Genomic DNA, 27,489 nt, shown 5'->3' with positions numbered 1-27,489 from the left:
TCCATCTCATCAGAATAAATCTGGAATATAGAAAAATCTGAGCATCACATTCCTGCAAAACATGCTGTTTTTCAAAACAGCAGTGGGGGAAAAAAAAAAATCAATCTCTCAATCCTTTCATGACTCAGCTTCTCAGATAGAAAGATAATCTTTGTATCTCATACAAGTTCTGAAGAATTTAATTCTTTTGCAAAATGGTAATACAAACAGCTTTAAGCACGATAGGATCTTTTTTCCCATTACACTCTTAACTGTTACATGTTTTCAAAGTTTACTTGATATTATTAATTTTTTCAAAACTACACCACATGCAGTAACTCTTGATTTTTGACGCGAATGAAGACCAAATTTCACTAAATCTGAATGAAATTAATTTTGGGCTTGAGACGTGACAATAATATCTGCTGCAAACTGGGTAAATCAAGATAAATGAATGCTTTCTTTTTATATATATATATGATACGGAATACACACAAATATAAGTACAACATATGGTCAACAAGAAATAAATAAAACTGAAAACACTTTACAACTGCATGGCAAGTATCCAAACTAAATTTCAGGTAGCAGATGGCATGAATAGGATACATGTGAGAAACAGGCAATTTCAATTATCTCTGAATAGTTCATAAACAGGAAAATTTGGCAAACCACAATTCTAAAAAAATGGACTTGAAAAATAACACCATGTAATAGAGATAACTGAATCGAAAACATAACAATGCAAAGTTATTAAGCTCATCCTGACCATAATTTCATAATGAGTATTAAATGATTACATGTGACAGAAAAGAGCTGTCCCAAACACTCTTGCCTGGAAAACGTAATAATTAATTATTCCAAGTAGGGCTCAGAATTTTGTTTCAGTTATTATCATTGCCCAAAAGTAGCCAAGAGATCTTGTTCATCAAGTCCCTTCTTAGCTTTTGTGCAATTTACAGATGAAAAAAAAAAAAAAAGTAGAATCTGGACCTGGTAATTTCTTCAAACAGTTATTCAGACAAACTTAAATGGGCTTTATTCAGCAGAGGTCAGATTTGCCAACAGATGTCATGCAAAAATTGTATTGTTTTTAGCCATACAGTGAAATAAGGTGCAAAAATAAATGATGTTGAAAATCTTTTCTGATTCACAACAAATAAGAATCTGGCCTGCACAAAAGAGTTGGTTCTCCTTTTAACTTAATTTTTGCAAAAATCAAATGTGTCAGGTCAATCTCCAAAATTTCAAAATTTGAAAAGTGGTACAGAGGCTAATTTCCTAAACATTTCATTGAGATGCTTGCAAGTGCTGTGTAGAGTCAGCCAGGCAAATCACCTAGGAATCAATTCATCAGACATTGTACTATTGCTTTCATACCGCCCTCCCTAATTCTCCTTTCCACATAAGAAATGTGTCAGACATAAAGATCTATTAGCTCAAATCCCTGAAGTTATTCAGATATCTAAATACGATTTAAGTGCCTAATTGCCATTTGTGTAATTGGGAATTAGATAGCTAAACAATAGTTTGGGTGTCTGTATTCCACTGAGATGTAAGCTTTTCTCTCAATGAAACTCTTGGTATTATCCCTATGAAAAAAAATGGTAAAAGAGCTCTCAACCATTCCATTCTTAAGATAGATTAAAGAAAAAATCAAATAAAGGGGGAAAAAAATCCTGTCTGCATGAATAAAGTGTAATTTTCACCGAAATACATATAGATTTTTATTTATCAGATTTGCTGTTAGCAGACAAGATAGCACCTCCAAATATTTGAAAAGAAAGGAAGAGTTTAGCCAACTGTGATTCCAGAAACACTTAGTAAGAATTGGAGAAGCTTTTATCCAGTTCAAATTATAAGTATTTCTCTTTTTTCATGCTAATAAAGAGAATTTTATCCCTGTTAAAATGGAAGGTTTTCCAGAAGGCTTTACCAGCAGCACCTTCAGACTGGCATAATAGAGGCACAGCAAAATCAACAGATGCTTCAGAGCATCTCAATAACCGAGGTCTGGGTCTTTGAAAGAATGACTAGTCTGCCATTTCATAACTGTCATTTGAAAGAGGAAAAGTGTTGTTTCATGACAGCTGGGTTTTACTGCCCAGATGAATTGGAATAATACATAGAACCCATGTATTTTATGTACATCGAATGCTTATGAAACTTCTTTATACATCTGTGTGCTTATAGCTAGATACAGACACATACACAATTGCAGTATTTAAAAAATGGCCAGAAGTTTTAGGTACAGTGCTTGAATCCAATTACATCTCATTTTCAAAGCTGGTGGGCCCAGGAGTTTTGGAAGTTGAAGTTATAACTGCTGAACATATCTCAAAAATGAGTCCCAGTATGTTTCAAGTTAGGCATTCCAAAGTCAGTAACCACAACTGATCATTTGGGTCACTTAAAAGTATGTTCACAGTATACACAACTACAGAGTCAAGACACTATGAGCTAAATATCCCTTCCATCAGAAGAAAAGGCTGTTATATAATAGCTTTCAGACGAAGCAATACGGGAGCCATCAGCTGCAAATATGTTTTTAGAATTCAGAGCCTCCCTGGGGGAGTCAGCTATTTCTTTGGGGGACCTTAACCCTTGCTCATCATAGCTCAGATAGCCCTTTCACAGGTCTTTCCACCACAGCTCACAAAGCCTACACCGTACCTCCTGTCTTGGAAGTTTGAGACACAATGAAAGCTACTAAGGAGTTGTCAGAAAAGTCAGTGGCCACCTCATATATTAGGAGCACCAGTAAGGCAGGGATCTCTGGAGCCCATGAGTCCCGTCCTCACTAACTGCAGGTAACTGCATAATAATCAGCAGCAAAGTCTGCAAAGTTCACCAAGCACCATGCAGTCACTTATTTCAAAATGAACATGGTTCTGATTTCAGAGTGGTTGCAAGATTGGTGGTTCAGCAGACTCGAGTTTAATGTAATTTTTCTTTCCCTACTTGCCTGCCAACTGACAGTCCCGCAAAAGAACAGCTACCACTGCCATCCTTTCCATGCCTCAGAGCCCAGGAGATTGCCCAGTTTTGTAAAAGAAAGATCCTGTATTAAAAGTATTCCTTACACTCTCTGCAAAATAAAAAAAAAAAAAGAGACAAAACTTTCCAAAATTTAAAAGTGCATCAGAAAATTTAAACTTAATTCTTAATACAAAATAAATGAATCCTAGTGGCCCAACTACCAGTTTCAAACCAGTAAATCAGTATACTTAATGTCAGCAACCGATAAAGCAGAAACATATGCTCAACTTCACTAATGGCTTTTAGAACATTCTCTGATTGTCTTTTGGTTGAAGCCAAATGTTTGTTGGTTAAAACAAGATTTATTTTAGAAACATTAACTTTCAATAGGTTGCAAACTGATTTATTTTCTACTAAAATCTATAAGATTATTTTTAGTTTAAAGAGACTTCCATAATGGTTTCTACACAAGACCTATCAAATGGTATTTCTTGGCCCATAACAGTCATCTGTCCTTTCTCCTGGCTAAGCAACCTTCCCACAGTATATTATATTTCGATATGTGAGCTACTGTGCTTGAAGTCACAGCCTATTTTATCAAGCCGTAGATGTTCTCCACAGCTACTAAGTGGTGCACTCCCTTGGAACAAAAAGATCAGTGTTTCTCTGATTTTGTATTTTCTTTAATTGAAAAGAATACTAGATGCTAAGACAAAGAAATAACAAATATTCCCTGTATAACTGTAGAAATATACACATACACACCATATATCACACCAAACATCACACTAGAATAGAACTATGTGACAGCTGCTGAGCTTCCATTTTTCTCATGCATTTGCACCAAGAATCAAGTAGTTAGATTTTCCAGAAAGTTCAACTCTCTCTCAAGCTCTCAAAAGATGTGCACGATTTCTCTGAAGTGTTCTCACTATTCTCAGCACTGAGAGTTTTAATAAATGAAATGTTTTTTTATGTGACTAAATAAGAGCTGTTGAACACTAGGGCCGTTCAAAAATCTGGTCCAGTGGGGGTATCTCAGAACAACAGGAAGTCCAACTAACATCTTTAATACAACAATTTATTACATTTGGGGCATAACAGTGTATTATGTAAGCAAGAACTGCAAGATTGGTCCCATAAATTGTAAATTTTACTTTTTCAAATTTTGGCCAACATAATATTAAGAAACCAGATAATTTCAGTGTCTCAGAGATCAAAGCAAAAAAATGGTTTCATGAAAGGGTCAGTTAAAAGTATATGGCACGCAGTGGCTGACAAAAGATTAAAATGCAATCACATATGAAAAAGCCACAACTTGAAAGAAATCAGGCATTCTTGAGAAGATACTTAATACTAATAGATGACATACTTTTACTCGAGTTTGGATCATCTATCCTCATGACTCATTATGTGTTTGAGTACATCAATTATATCATAAATAATTTATATCATTACAATGTTCTGTGGTTTAATGCATTTAAAAAATGTTTTAGACAGACGAGGGTCTTGCATGTCTCACATACCTCAACAGACCAGGACACTAATAGTGAAACAAAACCTTCTTATTAATAAGTATTAATACTTTTTCATATAAATACATTAATTCGAAAGATACCAAAGCATAGTGCAAAACCAAGTAACGGCTAGGGTCTCCAATTTACAGACAAGGTATCTGAAGCAGAAAGGTTAACATCTTTGCCCAAACTCAAAGCAAGTCACTGCAATCACTGTGCTTCTCTCCAGATTCTGAGCCAACTCCTGGAACATAATGGAAATCCTAACAAAAACAGAGATTGTAGGAAACACTCTCTTAACATACAGCATGATCACAAACACTGAAAGGCTGGTTGACATTTTCAAAGCTGCAAAGGGAATTTGGATGCCGCCAATTCTCATTAACTTTAATGGGAACTGGGCATCCAAATCTCTTAGGCAGTTTTGCAAATCCCACCACAAATGACCATTTAGGTGGTAAGCATTAAATGGTATTGCCTGCCAGGCACCTTGATCTTAGAGAGCTACATGAAACAAAGCTCCATTGTTTTCTACTTTGTAGAATAGTATGTGAGCTACATGAAGTTTCTCACTCGTGGCTGACAAAGAAGCAATTTTTCCTGCCACTTGCAAGGTGCAATTCAACCAGTATCTTTAGACTATCACTAGGAAAGACAGGACAAAGAAAACACATAGGAAAACAATCACTGCTGAGAGATAAAAAGTAAATTCACTGTAAGTTGGTGCGTATTTCTGAGCAGATACTTCTGAAATAAATGAGCTTTTTATTTCACTTTTAAAAGAAATATTTGGCATTATTAGAGTGCTATATTTCTCACCTATTCATGTTTTACTTTCTATATGCCCGTCTTTCTGACTAACACCTTGGCATTCAAACAAGTACTATGCTCAAAAATAAAATAAATAAAACCTGTATAAATGACAGAGTGTTCAACCATGAACACATTGTCTTTTATGAATATTATAATCACAGAATCAATAAGCCTACAAAGAAAAAACAGGACACAAAACGTGTTTTGTCATTTCTGACGAAGTTATAAAAACAACAGACATTCAATATGCCAAGTGTTCTTCAATCCTTCATAATCATAGCCTTATTGAAGTGAGGACAAAAAGGGTCTAATTGCATAGGAGCAATCTCAATGTAATAGGTTATACACCCAGGCACTGCTGCACAATACAACAAAAACAACGTTCCCTGTGTATAGCAGAATGTCATCTCTCATTTTCAGGCAATTACCTTCTTTCTTGTCAACAGTTTTAATAACCTCCATCATCTCTAAAAGACTTTTGCTTCAGTTAAATAATTTTCAGCTTTTTAATATGCAAATGTGCTTGTTCATATGCATGGGTGAAGTGGCGCTGCTACTTGAAATGTGTCAGTACATTGTGGAGCACCTGCACCTCGGGGAAGCTTGATTTAATTGACACCTAATACTATTCATTATTCCACTTAGTGAGCAACTCCTATTAGTCACCTGTAGGTTTTCCTATAAGCAGTGCTTTGGCCACCAATGAAAATATGAGTATTTCTATAAATAGAATGGCCATATTTAGTAAAGGGGGTTCACTACTGGTGAGCCTGGAACATCATCTCATTTGGAATATTTCTTAGGATTCCCCCCCACTTATCTCCCCAAAACTTTTCGTGACTGGGATGGAAGTCGAGAGTAATTCCTATTTTAAAAATATCTCATCTGTGTTAAGTATTGATACTTTAATTCCATAACTGTATTAAATGAACATTGTGTGAAGTCTGCAAAAGAGAACAGGGAAAAGGAATCAAGGTGGGTGGGTTTTATTAATGTAGCTACTGTTTCCTTAAAGTGCGATCAGAGTTGGATGATTCCGACGTCTGCTTTACATGATCTGAATGTAATCACTGGCTGTGCAAAGAAACGCAGAATATGTGGTATTAATTGAATATTCCTGTAATAAATATTTACTATAATAGTTTATTTTAACCTTATCCAGCTAATAGCCAATTTTGCTCAATTGTGAAGGATGTGCAACAAAGATATTTAAATTGCCACATGAAATAATTAAGTTGAATATGGGATTCTCTGTCTTTACTGATATGAATGTGATAAATTTATGCTATAAATGGATACAGTTTAAGACTGTCATTGTTCTTTTATTGCTGTATTACAACTCAGGCACAGTGCACCGTATGTGCTGAGTTGATGATATCGGGGTTGTTTCTTTACCACATGGTCTGTAACCTTATTGTTCAGGCCACATTTCTTTCCAGCATTAATGCATTTGTTAGTCCCAGAAGGCTTAAACTACAGATGTTTAACATCCTGCTTATGGACAGATCATCTGGAATATGAACTGAGAAATCTATACGACTTATTAGTATATGTTATGAGTGTAACAGAGATTTAATAGTCTGTTCAAACTAGATTAGTGAAACTGTTTCTTACAAAAATGCAACTTCTTAAAATAGACCCATGTAAAAATGAAAAATTAAGACATTCTTTTGACTAAAACATGATTTTTATCAGAAGAATTTGTCACTAATTAATGCTGTTTACATAATAGTGCATGTAACATTAATTACAGCTTTCAGAATGTTAACTGCAAACCTTTTTTTTTTTTTTTCTGTGAGCACAGATTTACCAGTATGGTGGAAATCAGAGCTCTTTTGAGGGTTTTTCTGCAGTGTATTCAAAGTGATCATAAATCAAGTCTAGAATTCAAAGACAGTTAAGGACATAGGCAGTAAAAAAGACTGAGTAATGGTAACCCAGAACTCCAATCGTTTTTAAAGTAAGTGGGGAGAACACTGGTCAACTAGGCGATTGTTGGTATCCCCCAAAATGTAATCTCCAAGCTGAAGAATGGCAGCTGGCAGAACAGCTGGTGAATAGGATTAATGTCAGAAGAAAGAAATAAAACTCAACATATGTCCAAGCCTGCGGTGCTGGGACTGAGCATGATTGTACCCCGACGGATACCATGTGTACAGCTGGAAAGTGCCACTGTGCCATGCTTCTCTACCCCACAAGGTCATTTCTAAGAAGTCTAGCTAACATCTGAACTGAAGTTTTCCTTGAGAACTCTGACTGACGAAGAAATGAACAAACAAGCTTCGTAGTGCAAATATTTGGGACTATTTTAACCTACTCTGGATGTTTTTTTTATAATACAATCTCAATTAAAAAAGCAGATTAGTATTAAAACTGACAGATTGCACTAATGTAAATATAATTTTAAAGCTATTTAAACCTTTTAATCTCATCTCATTCAGATTTCCACATTCAAGGTTCAAATAAGAACCAAAACCACCAGTTTAATAAAATAGATAATTTAATTTCATAGTACTCACATGTTTTACCGAAAATAAATTTCAATAAACAACATGCATAGCTAGAATATGCCTAAGAAACTCGGAAAATGAGAAAAAAAATTGACACTAGCATTAATTCGTATTTATAGTTTGAATGTTAGCTCTTAAGGATATTTCAGCTCATGTTTTAGCATGCTTCTATTTTTTTACTGTAACAGGGCAGTTGTTGGAATCAGTTATAGTGAAGAACAGTAAATATATAAAAATTCCTAACTCATGAGAAAGGCCCAAGTATTTTTAGAAGTTTGAAAAGAACAAATTCTGTTCAGTCTCCAATTTTCTACTAGTAGCTTGAAACAGATTCTGTCACCTAGATAGCAAAGTTCATACGCAATCAGATTTTACACCACAATTGTATGCCGTGAGAAAGAGCGCAAAGGGTTAACATAACCAGTTCTGTTCTGTGCCTAACGGCATTTTCAAATATAGTGATTTTGGGTGCTTTTTATTTTGGATAATGAATATATAAAAAAAAAACACTAAAAAAATATCAGTCCCAAATCCAGGTTACTTTTTAATATTCGGGCTTCAGCTATGTCCACCTGAACTCAGAAATGTCTATTTGATGAAAACACAAAAACGATTGAAGTAACAAATCACACCCACACCCCAAAACAGACTTGTCTCTTTTCTCTTTTTTTTTCTTTTTCTTTCTTTTTTATTTTCCTTTTCTTTCTGTTGTCATTTTCTGTTCTGTTCTTTTTTTTTTCCTATTCTTTCTTCTTTTTCTTTCTGGCATCACATCAGGCAACATGCAGTGGAATAATATCACACACACTCTTACCAGAGGAAAAGACACATGCATCTCAAAGGATGCAAGCACACAATGCTACCTTGGTGCCTTAAAATGGAATATCCAACTGGTACTCCATCTGTCAGCTGCAAGACAGCAACAGGTAACCAGAAGTAATATTTTATTATTCATACAAAGTTGATTTCACTAAGGAGGCTAACTGCATTGTTTTCCACATAAAGAAAATAAACAAGAACTGGCAGGCAACCCTTTTGACTTGGTCAGTTTAGAAATACATTTTTCTGACTTGTAGAAAGATCCTGATTCATATTTCAATAATGAAATCCTCTACAGTAAGCGATGTAGAAGAGCTACAAAAAATCAGTGCAGATGAGAAACAATTGAGAAAGTTTGAAACCAGAGAACGCCAATGGCCACAACTGTAAACAGTGTAATTACAAACAAAATTTCCACTGAAACCTCTAACTTCTTTTTATTCATCAGATGCTTACATAATGCTCACATAATTTTAGACACTGTGGGATGTCATAGACAAAACTAGAGGCCTTCTATTCTTGAAACAGATTTTATGCTGGTACAACAACCCCATTAGCAGTTTAATTTTGTGAGAGCTATAGCAGTATGAATTGATATAGTTTGTATCTGAGAATTTTCTAATGTGTGTTCATCTTCTCAACAAAGATAGTCCATAATTTGGGTTCCATCACTTATTTAAGATGTCATTATAGCCTATTCTTCACATTTATTTGGAAATATCTACCCATTTTTACCAAATTCTCCTGCTCATTTTTCAAAACAAAGTCAATATGAAAAGTGGAAAAATAATTTTACATAACGATAGTAAAATTATAATGCTTATTGTATTCTCATGTCCTGATGACTGACTCCTTCAGTAGAAAAAATGCTGAGAAGTTTTAATTTCTCAGCGCACCCATATCTGCATTTCTAACAAAGGTAAAACTTCTAGAGAATGATTTTGAGCTTTCCTTGAAGAAGGACTCATATGTTAATGTCTAAATGTCTAATCAAGATAGCAGATTTTAGATATTTTTCATCACATAAAATTATTCCATTCTGTTTTAATATCATCTTGATTCTAAGTAAGAATCTCCAGCAGCATTCATCTAATATCATTATAAACTAGCAAAAATGTTTTTGTTTGCATTCACATAAGCGGGAAAGAAAAGCACATTGCTTATTAATTTCTACTGAATTGTTTAAGAGGATTTTTAAGATACAAGTTAAAAGAATTTCATAATTTCAATTTCTCCTTTTCATTTAATAGTAGACATTCATTAGGACCCACACACTGTAATAAATTATAATAATTTCAAACAAGAATTAAATTACTAGGTACCTAGTGAAAGAGCCATTTTTTCTTAGGTACCCTGTAATCTAACTGTCAGATTTAAAATCTATTCCCAATCAACTCTTCACAACATTCACATTTATTCATCTATGCTAAATTAATAAAAGGTGTGAATAATACTGGCAAAATTGATCATTATTGTTCATGTAGATTTAGAAAATTATAAGGTAATCTAAAATATAAAAGGAATTGAGGGAAACTATTACAGTTCTTATAAATAAATTCATCCTTTGATATATTTTTTTAAAATCAGGAAAAATCTTCAACAAGAATTTATTTAGATTGACTAGTAAAGCTATTTAATAAATTGCACATTTCAGAATGTAACTACTTTTTATTTCAAAAAACTATTAAAAGTGGATGATGACTCTAATGCAACATGAGAGTTCACCCAAAATCTTAAAAAGTAATGCTGAAATACCAAAAATGCTACCCAAAGAAAGACTGAATACAAATGTTTTGTAGATTGAGCCTGGGATATGCTAAGCACCTTCCATGAGGTCCTGCGGGAGCTCAGGTAACACGTAAGTAAATGGGAATTGAGGTCACTCAGAATCTCTTGGAATCCAGATCTGACTGAGTAGAGCAACTCTGAAAAACAGGGTGAGCACTCCTCCCCTTTATCTCTGCAAACACATACAAAAGGGGACAGCATTCTCCAGGGAATTAAAGGTGTTACACAATCATCTTTCCTTACATACAGACTTCTCAGCAACCAGAATTAACCACCGGATATTATTGCAGCTCCACATAAAACCGAAGACAATGTCTATATTAGACTACCCTTTCCTTCGCACATTTGCAGTAATTCCTACCATCTAACCTCACTGACCCTCTCCCCCCCTAACGGGGATCCCTGCAGATAAAGTAAAGCATGTCAACATCTGTTCCCATTCACACCGATTTTAATTTACAAAAAGAGCTTTGCTATTTTCAGAGCAGGCTCCAGAGCACAATGACAGATTTAAGGCCTTTAATGGGGTTGCGTTTTGAGTGTGTCAGCGTTTCATACTCATCAGGACTTGATTCTAAGGGGCTGCACCAAAGGAAGCTGCAGGGAGTAAACGGAGCCACAGCAAGGGTGTTCTCCTCTCTACTGTGCTATTTACCTATAAACCGGCCGACAAAGTTTTAATGTCCTTAACAAACCTCTGTGTTTGCCGCTTTGACCAGAAATCAGAGATCCAGAGCACCAGTGATACAACTCCTTCTCTTCCCATTGTCATTCTGCGCATTCCTTGTACCACTACACACCTTTCTGAAACTCCGCATGTATTACTGGGGATACATTTTCCGAACTGCTTTCTCATGGTGCAGCTCTGTTCTTACCAACTTTTGAACCCACTGATTTTTGTGAAAATCAAGCTAGGCCAAAACTCTGTGTGTTTTTTGGTTTTTGTTTTGAGTTTGTGGTTTGTTTTTTTTTTAAACACAGTCTTAGGTCTCTCCTGTTCTGCCATATTACAAATTTCACAATAACTAACCATCATTTTTCTAAAGTCTTTTGACTGGAATTTGTTTATAGGTTACCCTTGTAAATCTAAAGAACTTACTCATCCTACTAGAAAGTTGCAGAGCACACAGACTGTGAAAATCACAGTTGTACAAAAACAGTTCATAAAGTTTAGGGAATTCATTCATAGTGACTGAAAATAAATTCTTCCATCTCTTCAAGAGGGTTTAGTTGGTTTTTTTCTTTAAGATATACAATACGAAGAACAACTTGGAGAAACAATGCACAAGTTGTGTTGTAATCACATAACAGCTAAGACATGAGCAGCTGAGCAGAAGGAAGATGGGCAGTGGAATGCCACACAGTAATCAGCACTGTTGACTAATCAGAATTTGAGACACTAGAAGGTAATAAGGGTATTATAAAGAATGGCTTATTGAAGGAGCAGCTGTTTATGTGTAGCTCACTGTTTAAATGAGTTCCACTGGATTGCCATGGTATGTTTTGGTAAAAATGTTTTACTCAAAAAAAAAAAAAAAAAAAAAGATATACCAGGAAGAGCAAGCACGAGACAGTAAATATCTGGATACCATGACCACAAGTACACTAACAGAAGCAGTTATCTAGGTACTGGAGACCTCTAAAAAATGACATAAATTCAGTGGCCCTGGAAGTTACAAAAGAATATTCATTCCTTAGGCAAAGCCTAAATGTCATCTTTGTTAGCCTCCACCACTGAGTGTTGTTGCCATGGGCACAAGAGCTGAGGTGGTTATGAAGGGTAATAGACAAAGAGGCAAAAACCAAGGGAAAGTATAACTAAACACAACTGCAGAGCCATTTTAAACCATTTATATTTGCATCGGCAGCCAATAAACACAACAAATAAATTCAACCTAATTTACAAAACAAGCCAATTTTAATATCTCTCCACATAAACATAATAATAAAAAAGTGCTATGATCTCAACTAGGAAAATCTAATTAAATAATGTAAAAAGACTAAAAATAGAAACAATATTCAAAATCGCACCGGCGAAAGCCACAGCTCACTGTGGTTCTCAGACAACAATCATGTTGTTCTAATCTGTGTGCCATCGGGCTGTTCAACAGTTCTTTATTTGCTTGTTTGTTTTCAGAATCCAACTTCAGAGTTTCGTTTTTAAAAATATCTTTGAACTGTTGGGAGCAGGAAGGACAGTGCCTAACAGTAGCAGAAATTTATCATAATCCATTATTTAAAATATTCTACTTTGGACAGCAAGGACTTGGTAATATTTAAAAGCAGGCAGCAAGCAGTGGAAACTCTGGTGTCTTTTGTAACAGTTCACATGTCAAACTGGCAAAGTGCCCACAGCGTACGGCAGAAAAATCTATTTAATGTCTGCCCCACAAGGCGACATGAGGCTTGATTGGCAGAAAGCAGAGAGTGGCTTTTGATCATGTGTCCTAACAAGCAGTTCCAGCTCCTGTCTCTTCGGCTGAGCGGCTCCACATTACCTATTCAAACAGAAGTGACAGGCCACTGCACTACTCTTTGGCTCTAGTCTCACGCAGTGGGAGCTATGCTGGAGACAGAGCCACTGATTAAATATATCACTTTTTCAAGACAAGCAGGTTGTCTGAATCAAAGTTGGACAGAATAGACTCAACATTATTAAAAGAGGATATAAAACTGGAGTTGAGTGATGTTAGGCCAGTTTGTACAGCCTCAGGGATTCACAGACTGACAAGGGGAATAAGGAACAGCAGAACTCATAAAGCAGGGTCAGAAATTAGCTGTGACACCTTGGCCATTTTCCCATCACTTCAGGGCCACTGTGTTTCAAATCCTGTAGTCTCTTTTTGGCCTTTTTTTTAATGATTTTGTGTGCGTGGAGGGGGAGAGGGGGACATGAAAATCATTAACTACTGAAAGTTGCAAAGTGCGATTCTACAATAAACAGCAAAATATTAGCCACATTTTGCCACCTAATATACAGTGTTTTCTAATTAGATTGGGGCTTTTTCCTTCTATTCTCATCAGCCAAATTATTGTCATCAAATAATTTGTTGATATAGCACTAGCTACTTTTGCTCTAAGGAACAATTGAAAGCTGGGGGAAATGACTGAACAGAGATGCTTATCACATTGCCTTGTTAGGTCGTTAACAAATTGGTTTGATTTTTGAGGTGGTAAGTCTCACAGACACAGAAAGGCAACAGACATGATACGTTGTCTAGCCAGTACAGGACAGAAAGAACAGATACACTGAAACTTGGAAGAACCAATGCTCCAACTAAAGTTTTAATTACGAGTGTAACTGCAGATACAACCAAATCTACTAATAAAGCTGCAACAACTGCATTCAAACAGCTAAAACCAAAACCAGTCCACAGAAGAAACAGAAACTGAAGTAAAGGAAGCTTATTTTCCTTAGTGATGCATGTGCATGCCACATCTATAAAATTGCTTCTGAGCTATTCAAAGATCTATTAAAAAATGTTAAAATTATGATACAGAATCTAGACAGATTTTTTTCCAGAACTACTCCTGCAGTAATTCCATTGAAATTAATAGAGTCACTTCAGGAATAAACTTGGTTCAATATTTATTTTGCACTATGGCAAGTTCTTCTGACATTTTAACAAACCTCTGCCCAATGTGTTAGTTTTTGTTTCACTGTAAATATTTAAAAGTAATCTGCTTGTTACATATTTAAGATACGATAAGGACTCCTAAGACCTACCCTGAGAACGAGAGCTGGTTTAAACATTGAAAGTGCAGGTAAATTTGAAGATGGAGTAGAAAGAGCTGAATCCTGCCCTCATGCATACCACCTAACACATACAACATAGCTATAAATGCAAACAGAATTCGGTGTTAAGTTGATGTTACACTAACAAGAAATTCACTACAGAGCTCTCACTGGTCTTGGTGCTACTGCATGCTCTCTAGGCTGTTCAGAGTTCCTCCAGACTGGTGAAAGAGCCTGCCTGCTTCAACGTTTTTGGATAAATAAAAGACAGAAGAGTATTCAAGGTGTTGGGTTTTTTTTAGGTTCAGTGAAGATCATGATTCACTGTAGAAGGTGATGTCACATCAAGTTCTTTAAGAAATGTGAGCAGGCAGCAGTGCATTACAGCTTCGTGTTGAAATACGGCGAACGGTTATGTAAAGCATTAAGTAAAACAGTTAACAAAAAGGAAGATGAAAATAAACAGGCATTCATACATAGGGCACTGAGCCCAGGAACTCTGGGCACCTATGTAAGTAAAACTAAAAATATACTATGATTAATAAAAGAAAACAGCTATTAGATACATTCCAAAATACTAGGCTGTAGAACAAGACATTTTGGCACGGCTTTACTGATTGGCAGCCCATGTTACAGACCGACCCAAGACTGCAGCAGAAGGAGTGCTTCCAGTCCGGACGCAGCAATGCTAACAGGAGCTATCTGCAGATGCTTGCACAGAACTTGCCCTCATCACTATCGTTAACAAGGGCTATTGCACTCTTTTTTTCATTAATATCACGACGTGAACGCTACGGAAACACCACCGCCTCTTTATGTTATTAAAGTACTACAGAATAGGGAGGATTTTGACACATTAACTCTTGCTTCATTTGAGAGATCAACATGCCAATGAGTAAATAAGGAAGAAGCCTGGCTGCAAATGGGAATTAGAAAGATCCATTGCAATGCGAAATACACTTATGAAGCACAGAAACATGTAGTTCAGAACACTGAATCATGTTTTGTTCCTGATGTTCACTTCGTGCTCACCAGCTACTCACTGGGAAGTGAGAGCATACATGCAGAGCTAAATCTCAAATTGTAGAGATGAATAGGACTCAGATCGGGCTTGAGAACACTACTGTTGAAGTTCAGGATAAAGCCCTTCTTGGCTTTAAAGGTATCAGACCAGTCCTACATTGCAGAACTAGTGGCCTTAAAATAAACCGTATTTGAGACCACACCTAGGGTGCTGTGGCCAGTCCTGGGTCCCCAGTACAAGACAGACATGGACATACTGGAGAGACTCTGGCAATTGGCCACAAGACAACCGATTGGAGCACCTCTTGTATGAAGAAGGGCTGAGAGCCATGAGTGTTTAGCCTAGAAAATTGCAGGCTTCAGGGGATAATAAATAAATATCTGATGGCAGGAGTAAAGAAGACAGACCCATACTCTTCTCAGTGGTGCCCAGTGACAGGCCCAGAGGCAAAGGGCACAAATGGAAACACAGGAAATTCCCTTGAAACGTAAGAAAAACCTTTCTTATTCTAAGGCTGAGCAAACACTTGAATAGGTTGTGGACTTTTCATCCTTTGAGATACTAAATAACCGATGGGACATCGCCCTGAGCAACCTGTTCTAGGTGATCCTGCTCTGAGTGGTGGGGTTTGACTGGATGATCACAAACGGTGCCTTCCCACCTCAGCCACTCTGTCATTCTCCAGCTCTACGAAACCAACAGCAGGAGAACACTGATAGATTGTCACTGAAATAAACACAATAAGGCTCATTCACTCATTGGCTGATATACTTGAAAGATGAAAGTTGCTTTTAGTGATGACATCTTAAAACTTATGATGCTGAACTGAACAGTTCTTTGTAAAAAGGATAAATTCAAAATCCAATTTCCTCTCTCACATTATAAAACACTCTAGAAGATTTTCAAATTTTTTAGGCTAAAATTCATCCCATTACAAATTTCAGGGAAAATAAAAATGTCTAAAAAATACTTAAATAAAGTAGTATTTTAACTGGAAAAATTGAACTACTTTTTTTCCCCCTAATTCTTACTTGTGTTCAATAGTACACAAAAGTAACACTGATGTTGAATGGATTTTGTCTCCTTAACATAATATTTGTTTGGGGTTATTTAGCACGGCTGAAGACTAATCTTAATAATTGTTTGTTGTTTCCACTGGAGGCAGGTTTCCCTCACGAAAGAAGTGGCATCTTGGAGTTTGAGACTAAAACACCGAGGTGAGAGTAGCTGCTCTCTCTGTTAGATGAGCAAGACAGCCTGAGCGTGTAGCTGCCTCCTGCAGCCAGGCAGCGAATGCCTGTCTCTCTTGTGGCAACCAAATAAAGTTGTCAAAATAATTTTTAAGTAATGATAAGGTATCCAAACCAAATACTGTATAGAAAAATAAGGAATATATCAGCATTTAAAATGTATATGCTGCTGAGCATTTTTACTGTCATTTCTTTAAGAAAGGCAGATCTAATTAGCTGTATCTCTAAAGTGCGTACCTAGCATTTTTATTATGTATTATAACATTTTGCTTAGAGTTGACATTTTTATTCTGACAAGCACTGTCTGGAGAGCTCTCAATAAATAATACATTTACAATTTTCAGTAAATAAGCACTGGACACAAATCGTTATCCTTACTTACAGCTGCCCCTCTCTAATAGTGCTTTTACAAGTAAGGTGACTATTCAGTCTAATGCAATACTCTCAGTGCTGGAAAGGTATTTTCATTCATTACCCCAGTCACAAGCACTTAAAGCACTTTTAGGCCCTGTTGCAAACCAGCAGGAATAGCAAAGCAAATAAGACCAACCAAAACTAAAGTTCATCGCCAAAGAAATCTGAGGTCATTCACCCTACAGAATTTGGAAAATACAATGGAGTACAAGATCGGCCACATTCGATATCTTTCCCTCACATTTTTAAATTTCCGTTAGCAATTTTAGGAAGGGAAGTGTTGCAGCCTGGTCCCCACTATTAACCTGATGACTACAAAGTGTATTTCAATTCCCATTTGAAAGCACGATCTGATCACAGCATTGTCTATGTCACAGAACATCAGAAATCAATGAAGTTTGAATTTGTTTTTCTACTGCCAAGATCATGCAACTGAAGCAAGTCTCCATATTTTTACAGCTATTTACACACTCACATTCTTCACCACAGAGCCCAATGTCAGTTGCACCCATTCATACTGAACTTGCATTTCTTACTGCCTTAAGGAAAAAGCTGGCTTTATATATATGCTTTTTTCATAATGCTTTCATAATACTAACAACATACAAATAGTGTAAAGACAGCAGATCTCATACCATATCTAAAAAGGAGACAAAAATTTAGAGGAGCATAGTGCAGAAAACTATATCAAATGGAAGCGCGAGGACAATTTTTCACACAATAAAAATTAAATTAAACTAAATTGTATCCAGCAGTGGACAATGTCAGAATTTAGAAGTACAGTGGAATTAAAGAAAAATATGAGATGATCCCTGAAGGTAAGATTTGGAAAACATAGTCACTGAGGAGGAACTGACAGGAATGGTCAGTAGGTGCTGGCATTGGGAAGATTTCGGCCTGTTCAGTTTTATCTGTCCCTGTTTACAGTTCAAATTCAGAGGGAATGAGGAAAGGCTGAAAACCCATTTGTTCTAGTGAAAAGGATTTTACTCATCTCAAGTATTCAGGGCTGAATAAAGACATTTCATCAATGTAATGTGAGTATCTCAAAGTGGTGAAAGTAAACATCTACCCAAAAATAATTTAAAGAGTTATGAGAGCTAGAAGGGACATTCCAATCTTCAGAACTCAGACCTGAATTTCAGACTCTCCCCACATCAGGATTCAAGCTATGATCTACTCTGTTTATTAGCAAAAGTAACGATTCTGTAGAGGTGCAGAGGTACAAAGCTTCAACAAAAAAACAACCTGCTGCTTCGGGAAATCGAACCTCCAGAAAAGTAGAAGCTCCATAAAATGCCATGGATCCTACATCTAGGTAACTGCCTGATAGCAACCAAGGTGTATTTCTGCCTGACAAGTCCTCACGTGGCTGTTGTGGTTCGAATTCCAGCAAATCCTGTTATGAAAAATGCTACCGTCACACTCGCCACGTTCTTGATAATCCTGAATCAGACCTAAGAACTGATGGGCCATGAAAACCTTTTAGCGAAAAAGATACAGATCTTATTCTTCATGATACCTATGTAAAAGCCTGTACTGTTCCCCCTTTCTGTGCCGTGAACGAATTTCAGAACAAAGAAAACCGAAAGGAAACTTTAAAACGTAGCATGAGACATACTGAAAAATGATGAAGAATTACTATACTGTAATCCACACAGAACCTGTGAGGAATGACTAGATGCTCAAATGCTACCACACACATCATCGTAAGGAGAAAGTCTGCAGTGTAGACAGTCTGATAATAAATGCAAAGATAAGGTGGAAAGATGACAACATGTGCCAGTTTCTTAAATAAAAATTGTGAGATAGCATTTAATCACAAAACAGTACTCTGAAAGACTTAAAGAATATAAATCTGTAAATAATAAAAAATGCATAAATTCTCATATATCTAGAAGGATAAATAAAACTGTAAGACAAAATATTAATGACCAGATACAATATGGTTACACAAGCTGGGTCTGCCTTTGCAAAAGAAATATTTATCTAAACATACGTTGCATACTAAATGTCATTAAAACAAGTTCATCAAAGATATTTCTGCATCAAAAAAGAATGAATTTTTGATAGAAAAATCAAATACATCAGATAGAAAGAAAACTATGCTGCATCGTCTTTTAGTTACCGGGAAAATAACCCTAGAAACCACTTTCTTTGTAGTAATGTTCCTAAGAAGTCCTAAATTACTTTAATTTAACGCATTAACACATTGGAATTCACTGTACACTTCAACAAGCGAATTATTAGAAATTTTATTATCTATAAAACTTCTTTAAATAGAAGAATATATTTTTCTAAAACAACAACATAAATTTCAAGAAAAAGGAGTGACCAATGTGATTTTATCAAGATCATTGGATGAAAAAAAGACAGTGAGTTGCATTTAATTATATGATCAAGAGGTAACTAATTCAAGAAAACAGCAGTTTAGGAAAATGTGCCTCATATCTCTCCTCTACTTGAAATGAGTCATCTATTTATTGTGTGGATTTTTTGGCTTTTGTGTTTTTTATTTTGGAAACATATTTGGAGCTTAGCAGAAAAATTCCTTAGTCTAGATGCTACCATATATGTCTTCTAATAAAAAGCAAATAAAATATATATATTAAATTAACCATATACATAACTGATTCTGAATGTGTTTACCAAAAATGATGTTTAAGAAGAAAAGGGAAACATGATGAGGGTGGTATCTAGCAGATGTGGCAAGGTTTTTCAAAAGATGACAAAAGGATTTTTTAAAAGATAGGGGTTTTCACATCCAAAGGGCTTGTTTCTAGCTGAGAGGAACCGCAGTTACCATTTACAATTTCCACAGGTATCACAAAAAATAGAACAGTAGTATTAATTCATTTTTAACAATTAGTTTGGATAATCCTAACACCAAATCCCATTAACGTTTTTAAAGCTTTGAAACAGAACAAAATATCTGTAGCCATCAAGAAAAACGAAGAATAAAGAACAGGGATGTATAAACGGGAAGGGTATTAGGACGACCAGGGATCACGCCTTCATCACTGAAAAGTGTGGGTATAGAGCACACCTCAAGACACTAACTTGAATTAAATCTCAGGAAAACTTCTGAAAAACATTCAGAAATATTCATTGACCACATATGGTCAGCAGTTCACTTCTAGACCTGATCCACCAAAGAGAACTCCTGGCATGTAATGTCCTCAAAGCTTGTGTTTAAAACTATAGCAGAAAGCAAGTGCATATGCCTGAACTCTGTCTGTTCTCAGCTGTGGCAGGCTTAAAACAAAGAACACAAAACTGAAACTCTCCATTCATTTACTATTATATAGAACACATAGATTCCATTAAAAAAAAAAAAAAAGAACCCAACCCGACAGCAACAAAAAAACAACCCCAAAAAACCTCAACAACAAAAAAATCTGCATAAAATTATGACTGAAACAGTTTACCAGTATCCAGTTATAAAACACAGTACGTGAAAGTTTAAGTTTATTTCCCAGTGAAGCCAACAAGAAATATGTTCATATTTGTGTGTGCAATACTTTAGTATACTGCACTACTAGCATGACAGAAAATTTTATGGGGGAAGTGTTAATCTATTGTAAGTCAATATAAAAGAAAGCCTTCAATTATCATTACCTAATGAAGCTGGAGGAAAAAAAATAGCAAAACACAAAAATCAGAAAAAACACCACTATCGAGTAGTGTAGTAAGATTTTCCCTCTTGCATATAAAATGAATAATACATGTGAAACCTTAATTTTTAATTTAGATATCTTTAGACGTATTATATATCACTACGAGTTACATATATCCGCCCATCGAGAGAGAGTACAAACAGGTGCACATGACAGAGAATAGATGGAAATTTATGAATATACTACTCTTTATATAGATGTTCATTATTCCAACATGCATATGTAAAAATCTTTGATCTCTGAATGCTCAACTATGGTCTTCAAGGAGGAAACAAGAATGGGAAGCAGTTTATAAAAAGCTTGTGCTAGAATTCTGAACTGAGCTTGGTTGAAAAACGATACTGTATACATCGCTCAGAATCAAGGTCAAAAGTGAATTAGGAATCCAGACCCTGAGTAATGAGGGCTTAGCACTTAGCAGAAATGACATGCCCAGTTTCCAGCTCAGAAGTGCCAGCTGACCTGCCAACCTAGCATTCCAGATCTGAAAGGGGAAAATCTGCTCTCCTAGCTACAGACAAGATGTGTACTACTAATTATTGCTCATAGAGGCTTATGTTGAAGTACAGTAGGATAGTTGTCTGGAAGCCAATTCTCGGCCTAGAATTCATGCAACCCAGGCCATGTAAATCTGTCTCACAAAAGTAATATAAGTAATATTCTGAATGAAAGGTCTTTTACTGAAGGGGGATAGAAAGGGAAAGAAGCAGTCTGACCATACTGTCTAACATAAACTCTTCATTTGAGCTGCAAAGAGATTTAATATTTGATTGTACTGGGGGATACTTCCAAAGAAAAAAGCCAGTAAAACAATCCTTCTGCTCGTACAAAAACTCAGAAGATGAATATATTGAAGTCATCCAAGAGGCCCTAGAGTCTAGAGTTGTTGATTAAATTAGACACCTGTTCATTTCTGACCTCTTCTGTCTTATGAGAACACATGTCAGCAAAGTCTTTACATACTCAAATTAACTCTAACTATTTGTAGCATTCTCTTCCCCCCCCCCCCCCCCCCCCCAATTTACAATTTTCTCATCAATTTTCTTATTTCCAAATCATTACAAATTAAGACATGGGAATGTCTTAATGTACAAAGTATGCAAATACTGGACCATGAAGATAAAAAACGTTGTTTATCCTGTGATGTCGATAATCTTTGTTCAAAGTACAAATAATGCTAAAAACATACCTAAGGTATATTCAGTCCTGTATGAGGTGCTCATGTTCCCAGTATTATACACAAGACATGACACTGGCTGAAGCACTACTATTAAAGAGAGATTAAAACAGCTGTACATTATGCTGAAGCACTCACTCTGTCCTTTACAAACAGACGGTCCTGGATTACAAGCAGCACTTGACCATTTAAATCACTACAACAACCAGATTTAACCAGCTGGGCCATATTCTCTTAGGCAATGCCTGTTGACCTCCTCAGTCACAGCTGCTCAGATGAAATTCTCATTAGACAACTTATTTTCAGAAGCCAAAGGCCTCTGATTAAATATATCTATTTAGACACGACAAAGTCTTTCAGTATATGTTTCTTTTCCAATGTCATGAGGTACAACGGATATACAACCATAACAGACACCTAATATCTGAAGGTATACCACAAAATGTTTAAGTATTTGACACTAGCAACTCATATTACACAAATTCAGATCCAGATGGACCAGAAAGCTACTATAATAACATGAAAAGATACTTGTTGCTGTACTCGCATGGGGGTTAGAGCAGATGACTGGAATTCTTGGGTTCTTTATTCCACTTCTAACTCTACAATTAACTGAACATATGACTGTATGTTAGCCCAATTCCCACTCGTGGAGCTCCTCCCTATAAAAGATGATAACATGTACTATTAATTTATTCAAAGGAGTAAGGCGAGACTTCAAGCCCCACAGATTTTACACAGTAGTGTACAGGAGAAATACATGTCTTTTTCTCATTACGTTCATTAAAGCAATTATATTATGCCATCTATTTGATAAAAAAATCAGCAGGTGTTTTACAATTTGGGTAAGCAATTTTGTGACAGGTCAGGATTTATCGCACAAAGGGCTCCTCAGCAGCATTGGCTGCATACTGTTTCAAGAAAAGAACTCCATAGAAACCTGTTTTAAGGGATAGATGTTAAAGAGCATCCTGTATGGTACATGTGTGATTAGGCTATTAATTAGGTTGTTTAAAAGAGACTATAAAATGGCAAAACATTTGCATAATCTCAGACCTCTCTCCAACTGACTCTGCACTGAGCCAGTTGCAGCACCCACAGTCACAACAAAGATCAGAGTCTTAAAATACTAATTATTTTCAAAATGTTATTTTATTCCAATCAAACAAGTATGGAGAGTTTACTTCTCCGAATCTAAAATCTCTGAATACTAAAATAGGTATTCAAATCTCTCATAAGAATTTTGGTATTCCCAGTCTACACAGTTTAAAACCATCAAACTTCCTAAGTGTAACATCCTGAAGAATTTCCAGTCTTTCTTTTAGTGATTCTTCCATGTTAGTTTGTATGGTACTAGTCTGATGTTTATTAATTATTTTATGTAAAATGAAAGTGACTTTTTTTCTACAGAAAGTGCTGGATGAATTGAAAAGAACTTAACATGAAGATACAGTCAATTACCTTTGAACTTACAGGCAGAGTTTAGAATAGTTTTCCTGCATAATGTGGTCCATAAAAGGCAAGATTATTTTATAGATCAGAAATTACCTTTATTTCACAGCTGGTAAGAACATACAGCATGGAAGGCTCAGACTCAGTGAGAGGGATCTCTCTGCCGTGCACATATCTCTCGAATCAACTGGTGTATACTCATACAGAGAATGTGCAGAAAATTCTTGAGAATTCATACAAAAATAAGCTATGAAATGCTTGAATCCTTACAGAAATATACCACGTTTAAACTTTTGATGCACATTTTTATTAGCACACCATTCAGTATACTCCTGGAAAAGGCTTAGCTGCAGTGTCACTATAATCAACAGCAACTTGTATACTCCTGCAGCGAAGTATGAGCCAAGACCTTTGATTAGCATGGAGTGTCGAACGACTGTTACTGACTGTAAAAAACAACTTTGCCAAAGCAACATTTAAAATAGTTTTCCTACTCTAACCACCAAATCTAAGAAAGCAATTTTTAAAAGAGTGATCTTTACAGCTGAAAACAGACAGATGGTAGTAAAGAATCTGGGACATTCTCTCTTCAGAGATGTTTCGCCAGCTTCAGAAAGGACACCTATCTATGTGCTGGCATTTAACAATTATGCCAAGAAATCTGAAAGCCTGCTTCCATCCCTACGTGATTTTATCCCATATTTAAACATATTATTGTATCAGCATCAATTTCAATGGAAATCTACACTGCTACATGAAGCCAAGGCATCCTAAAGCGCACTGTTTGAAGTGCACTGTGTGACCATACCACAAAACTGAGGAGGTAAAATCATCTGAACTCATTCATATTTCAAATAAAAAAGGGATGACAAAGTTCTACCATCTTGTGCTTCTACCACGTTACAAATATTCTTTCTGGGTCATTTTTAACACCACGAAACAACACTGGTAAAATAAGTAACAGAATCCATACAGATGCCTCCACGCTTGTACGTCTATTTCAGAGCCTCCTGCTTTCACATCTTCCCTGGTTCAAACTCATGTATGAGATCACAGACTAGAAGGTATTGTTGCAGAAGTAACCACAACTTCTTTCTACTTGACATGGGGAGAGATTTTCTTAATGGTCCCTGACCATGCGCACACATATACTAACAAACTCATTCTCCAACTCTGTTTAGTTCCTATCAAGGCCAAAATCTTAGCAAAGTCAATGAAAATATCTGAATAAGGACTGAATACATAAACTGCCTTACAGCTTAAAAATTTGTCCTCATTTCTTTCTCTCTTTTAACACTTGCAACAATATCAGAGAAGATTGTAAAAAAAAATGATTTCTTCAGCCACAATTCTAGATATATATGTCAAAACTAGGTACTCTTTACGTTTAAAACTGTTTCCCATTCTTCTAGCCATGGATGCTGGGTCATTAAGGTGATGAAAGATGAGAATTTCTAAGGCAAAACAGACCAGTTCATGTTTTATTCATTCCTATTGTTTAAAATAAACATTTATCTTTTAAAGGAAAAAGACCAAATCCCGCTGAAGAATATCTCTCACAACTCTACAACCAGTCAAGAATTCATCATAACCTTCCAAGTAAGAGTTGAGTTTTCACCTAAACCAACATTCTTGCTTTGACTCACAGACAACCAACACAATTTAGAAAGTTTTAAAAAACTGGCATATTTGTCTAAAATCCCTAATGGATCTCAAACTACCATTGCCATGGTAACTTGTGAACAACTTTATCCTAGCCTTTGCCAATTATGCAATTTTCTGGCTCTTGATACCCAACACATTCTTTATGCCATAAAAAATGTAGGGTTTGGGGGTGTGGAAACTATATCAGTCTTATCCAGTACATACCCTCTTGCTCAGTCCTGGTCATTTCTTCTAGTTTCTTCTGTTTCAGTGTGTCCACCACATCTGCAAGGCTTCCTTTGCGGCGTTCTGGCGTTCCAAAATTAACACTGGTCATTAGCTCACTGCGGTCACGACCTCCTTCGTCGGGCTTGTTTGGTGAGGTAGAGGTATTTCGGAAGGTAAATAGGGAACATAACTTATTACTCTCTGACTCCTGCAAAGAAACAATACAATGTGAAAATATAGGCTATTCTCTTATCTCAGAAGGATCTCAAACAGGTAAAAGTTGAAAGCATTATTTATTAGTCTGTAATACTAACGAGCCTACACATATCCTCCAGTTTCTAAAGTAAGCATTATGATTTGAATTTCTCAGTTTCAGTGCTTGATAGGGGCTCTTTTTTCCTTAAGCCCAGTCCTCTCCGTGCTTCTAACAATCATCTTCTAACAATGCTTCTTATCATCTTCTTAGGAGGGCCACGAAGATGATAAGAGGGCTGGAGCACCTTTCCTATGAGGACAGGCTGAAAGAGTTGGGGCTGTTCAGCCTGGAGAAGAGAAGGCTCCGGGGTGACCTTATAGCAGTCTTCCAATACCTCAAGGGGCCTACAAGAAAGATGGGGAGAGGCTGTTCAGGAGGGCCTGTTGTGATAGGACAGGGGATAATGGTTTTAAAATAGAGGGAGGTAGATTCAGATTGGATATTAGGAAAAAATTTTTTACCATGAGAGTCGTAGAACACTGGAACAGGTTGCCCAGAGAGGTGGTAGATGTTCCATCCCTGGAGACGTTCAAGGCCAGGTTGGACGAGGCCCTGAGCAACCTGATCTAGTTGGAGATATCCCTGTTCCTTGCAGGGGGGTTGGACTAGATGACCTTTGAAGGTCCCTTCCAGCCCTAACCATTCTATGATTCTATGATCACACTTCATGCCTGAGATAGTCTTCATCAAAGATTTTCCTTGTCAGAAACAAGTCACTTCAAATTTTTTTTCCAATGAATTCATTAAACTTTTACAGTTTTCTTTAGTTCCTTAAGTAAGGGCAATAAATGTAGAACTGAGAGAGAAAATACAGGCAAGGACAAATTATTCCTAGATAGATACTCAGCTAATGGAAAACAAAATAACTTTAAAACTAGAAAAAGAGTTAGGCCAATAATGACCGAGGAGCAAGGAATCTACTTCATAGATAAACAAAGCTTATGGTGTGTGTCTACCCATGCTCATTCACGGGCCTTTAAATTAAATCCTTTTCATAAAGAATGAAGGCTATAATGCTTCAAATATACAAAAGGAGGTGTTACTTTCCAGGCGAATATAGACAAGAATGAGGAAGGAAATTACTTTATGGCAGAACAAGCCATGTATGCTGATACAACAGTATTGAGACTACATGTATCAGAGAAGGTGTTATACAGTCAAAAACACAGAATGATAAGTAAAAAGAGTTCATCTCCCTTGTCAATAGATAACACATAGTACTTGAGCAATAATCTAAAAAAATTAAAAGGCATCAAAAAAGCAACGAGTAATGTCAATTCTCCTGAGTTGCTTGATATTACCCAACAGTCAAGCCCTTTGTGAACTCTGGCTCAGACTCCTGGTTCTCCCAGCCGTTCACTACATCTCTGCTTTCACTCTTTCAGCTAAAAAGAGCACAAATTCTTCCATTTGCCCTCAAAAACTCAACCATGGAAATTTCTCACACACTTCTCTTTCCAAAATTATTCCTCTATTTTAATTTTTAATAATACGAGACTAAGAGTGCTAAAAATTTGAGGTAAAAAATTATTGAAGTTTTTTGTTTATGAAATGCCTAAAAATGTCAGCGAGTGTATTCGATGCCATAAAGCAGATTTTCTTCAAAGTTAAAGAGTAGCAAAAACAGTGGCAATATATTTAAGAATTAAGAGATTAATTAATAGCTGAATCAAAAATCATTCTCCCAATGCATAGTGAGCTGAAAATATCCATCTACAGAGTATTAAAAGAAACTCGTGTTGGGAAACGTCCCAGATGAAACAAGGTCTGAAGAAAGACGGCCTAGAAAACATTAACCATTGGCAACAACATCAGACATAAATCTTTGCTTCAGTCTCGCACAGATTAAGTAGTAGCTGTGCAATGTAACAGAAGAAGTAACAGTAAAAATGAGCAAGTGTGGTTACTAAGGGCTGTGGACTGCATAGGTGACGGTGACAAATCGTCATCAAGCACAGCGGTATATGATCAGCACAACACTATTATTGCCATTGGAGAAGGAGGGAGCATTTTCTAGCAATGTTGAAAATGTACTTACTCACTAAGACAGGGAACTAGAAGATGCTATTGCATCACAGCAGTAGCAGCACCCCTGTCGACACAGTAGGATTGACAGAGGTTTTGTAAGCACTGACAGAAAGAGAGGTGACATGGAACAAAAACCTTACCCTCATTTTTTCGTCTATCAAACATTAAAGAATTTTTTGTTCCATCCATTTGTATTCA

General features: G+C 36.2%; 1 protein-coding gene across 9 annotated transcripts in view; it reads right to left on the bottom strand.

Annotated features, from left to right (window-relative positions):
* The window catches only part of SOX6 (SRY-box transcription factor 6), a 381,585-nt gene that overhangs the window by 192,578 nt on the left and 161,518 nt on the right, over positions 1-27,489 (bottom strand). For all 9 annotated transcript variants that reach the window (XM_086614165.1, XM_086614168.1, XM_086614161.1 and 6 more), the window contains one exon: positions 25,005-25,215. In XM_086614165.1, coding sequence (XP_086470291.1) covers positions 25,005-25,215 — 211 coding nt within the window. The remainder of the gene's footprint in view (positions 1-25,004; positions 25,216-27,489) is intronic.

Source organism: Tauraco erythrolophus, chromosome 6 (genome assembly GCF_009769465.1).
Source record: "Tauraco erythrolophus isolate bTauEry1 chromosome 6, bTauEry1.pri, whole genome shotgun sequence".
Lineage (NCBI taxonomy): Eukaryota > Metazoa > Chordata > Aves > Musophagiformes > Musophagidae > Tauraco > Tauraco erythrolophus.
Note: the sequence above shows the minus strand (reverse complement) of the source record. Positions and strands in the feature narration are given on the sequence as shown.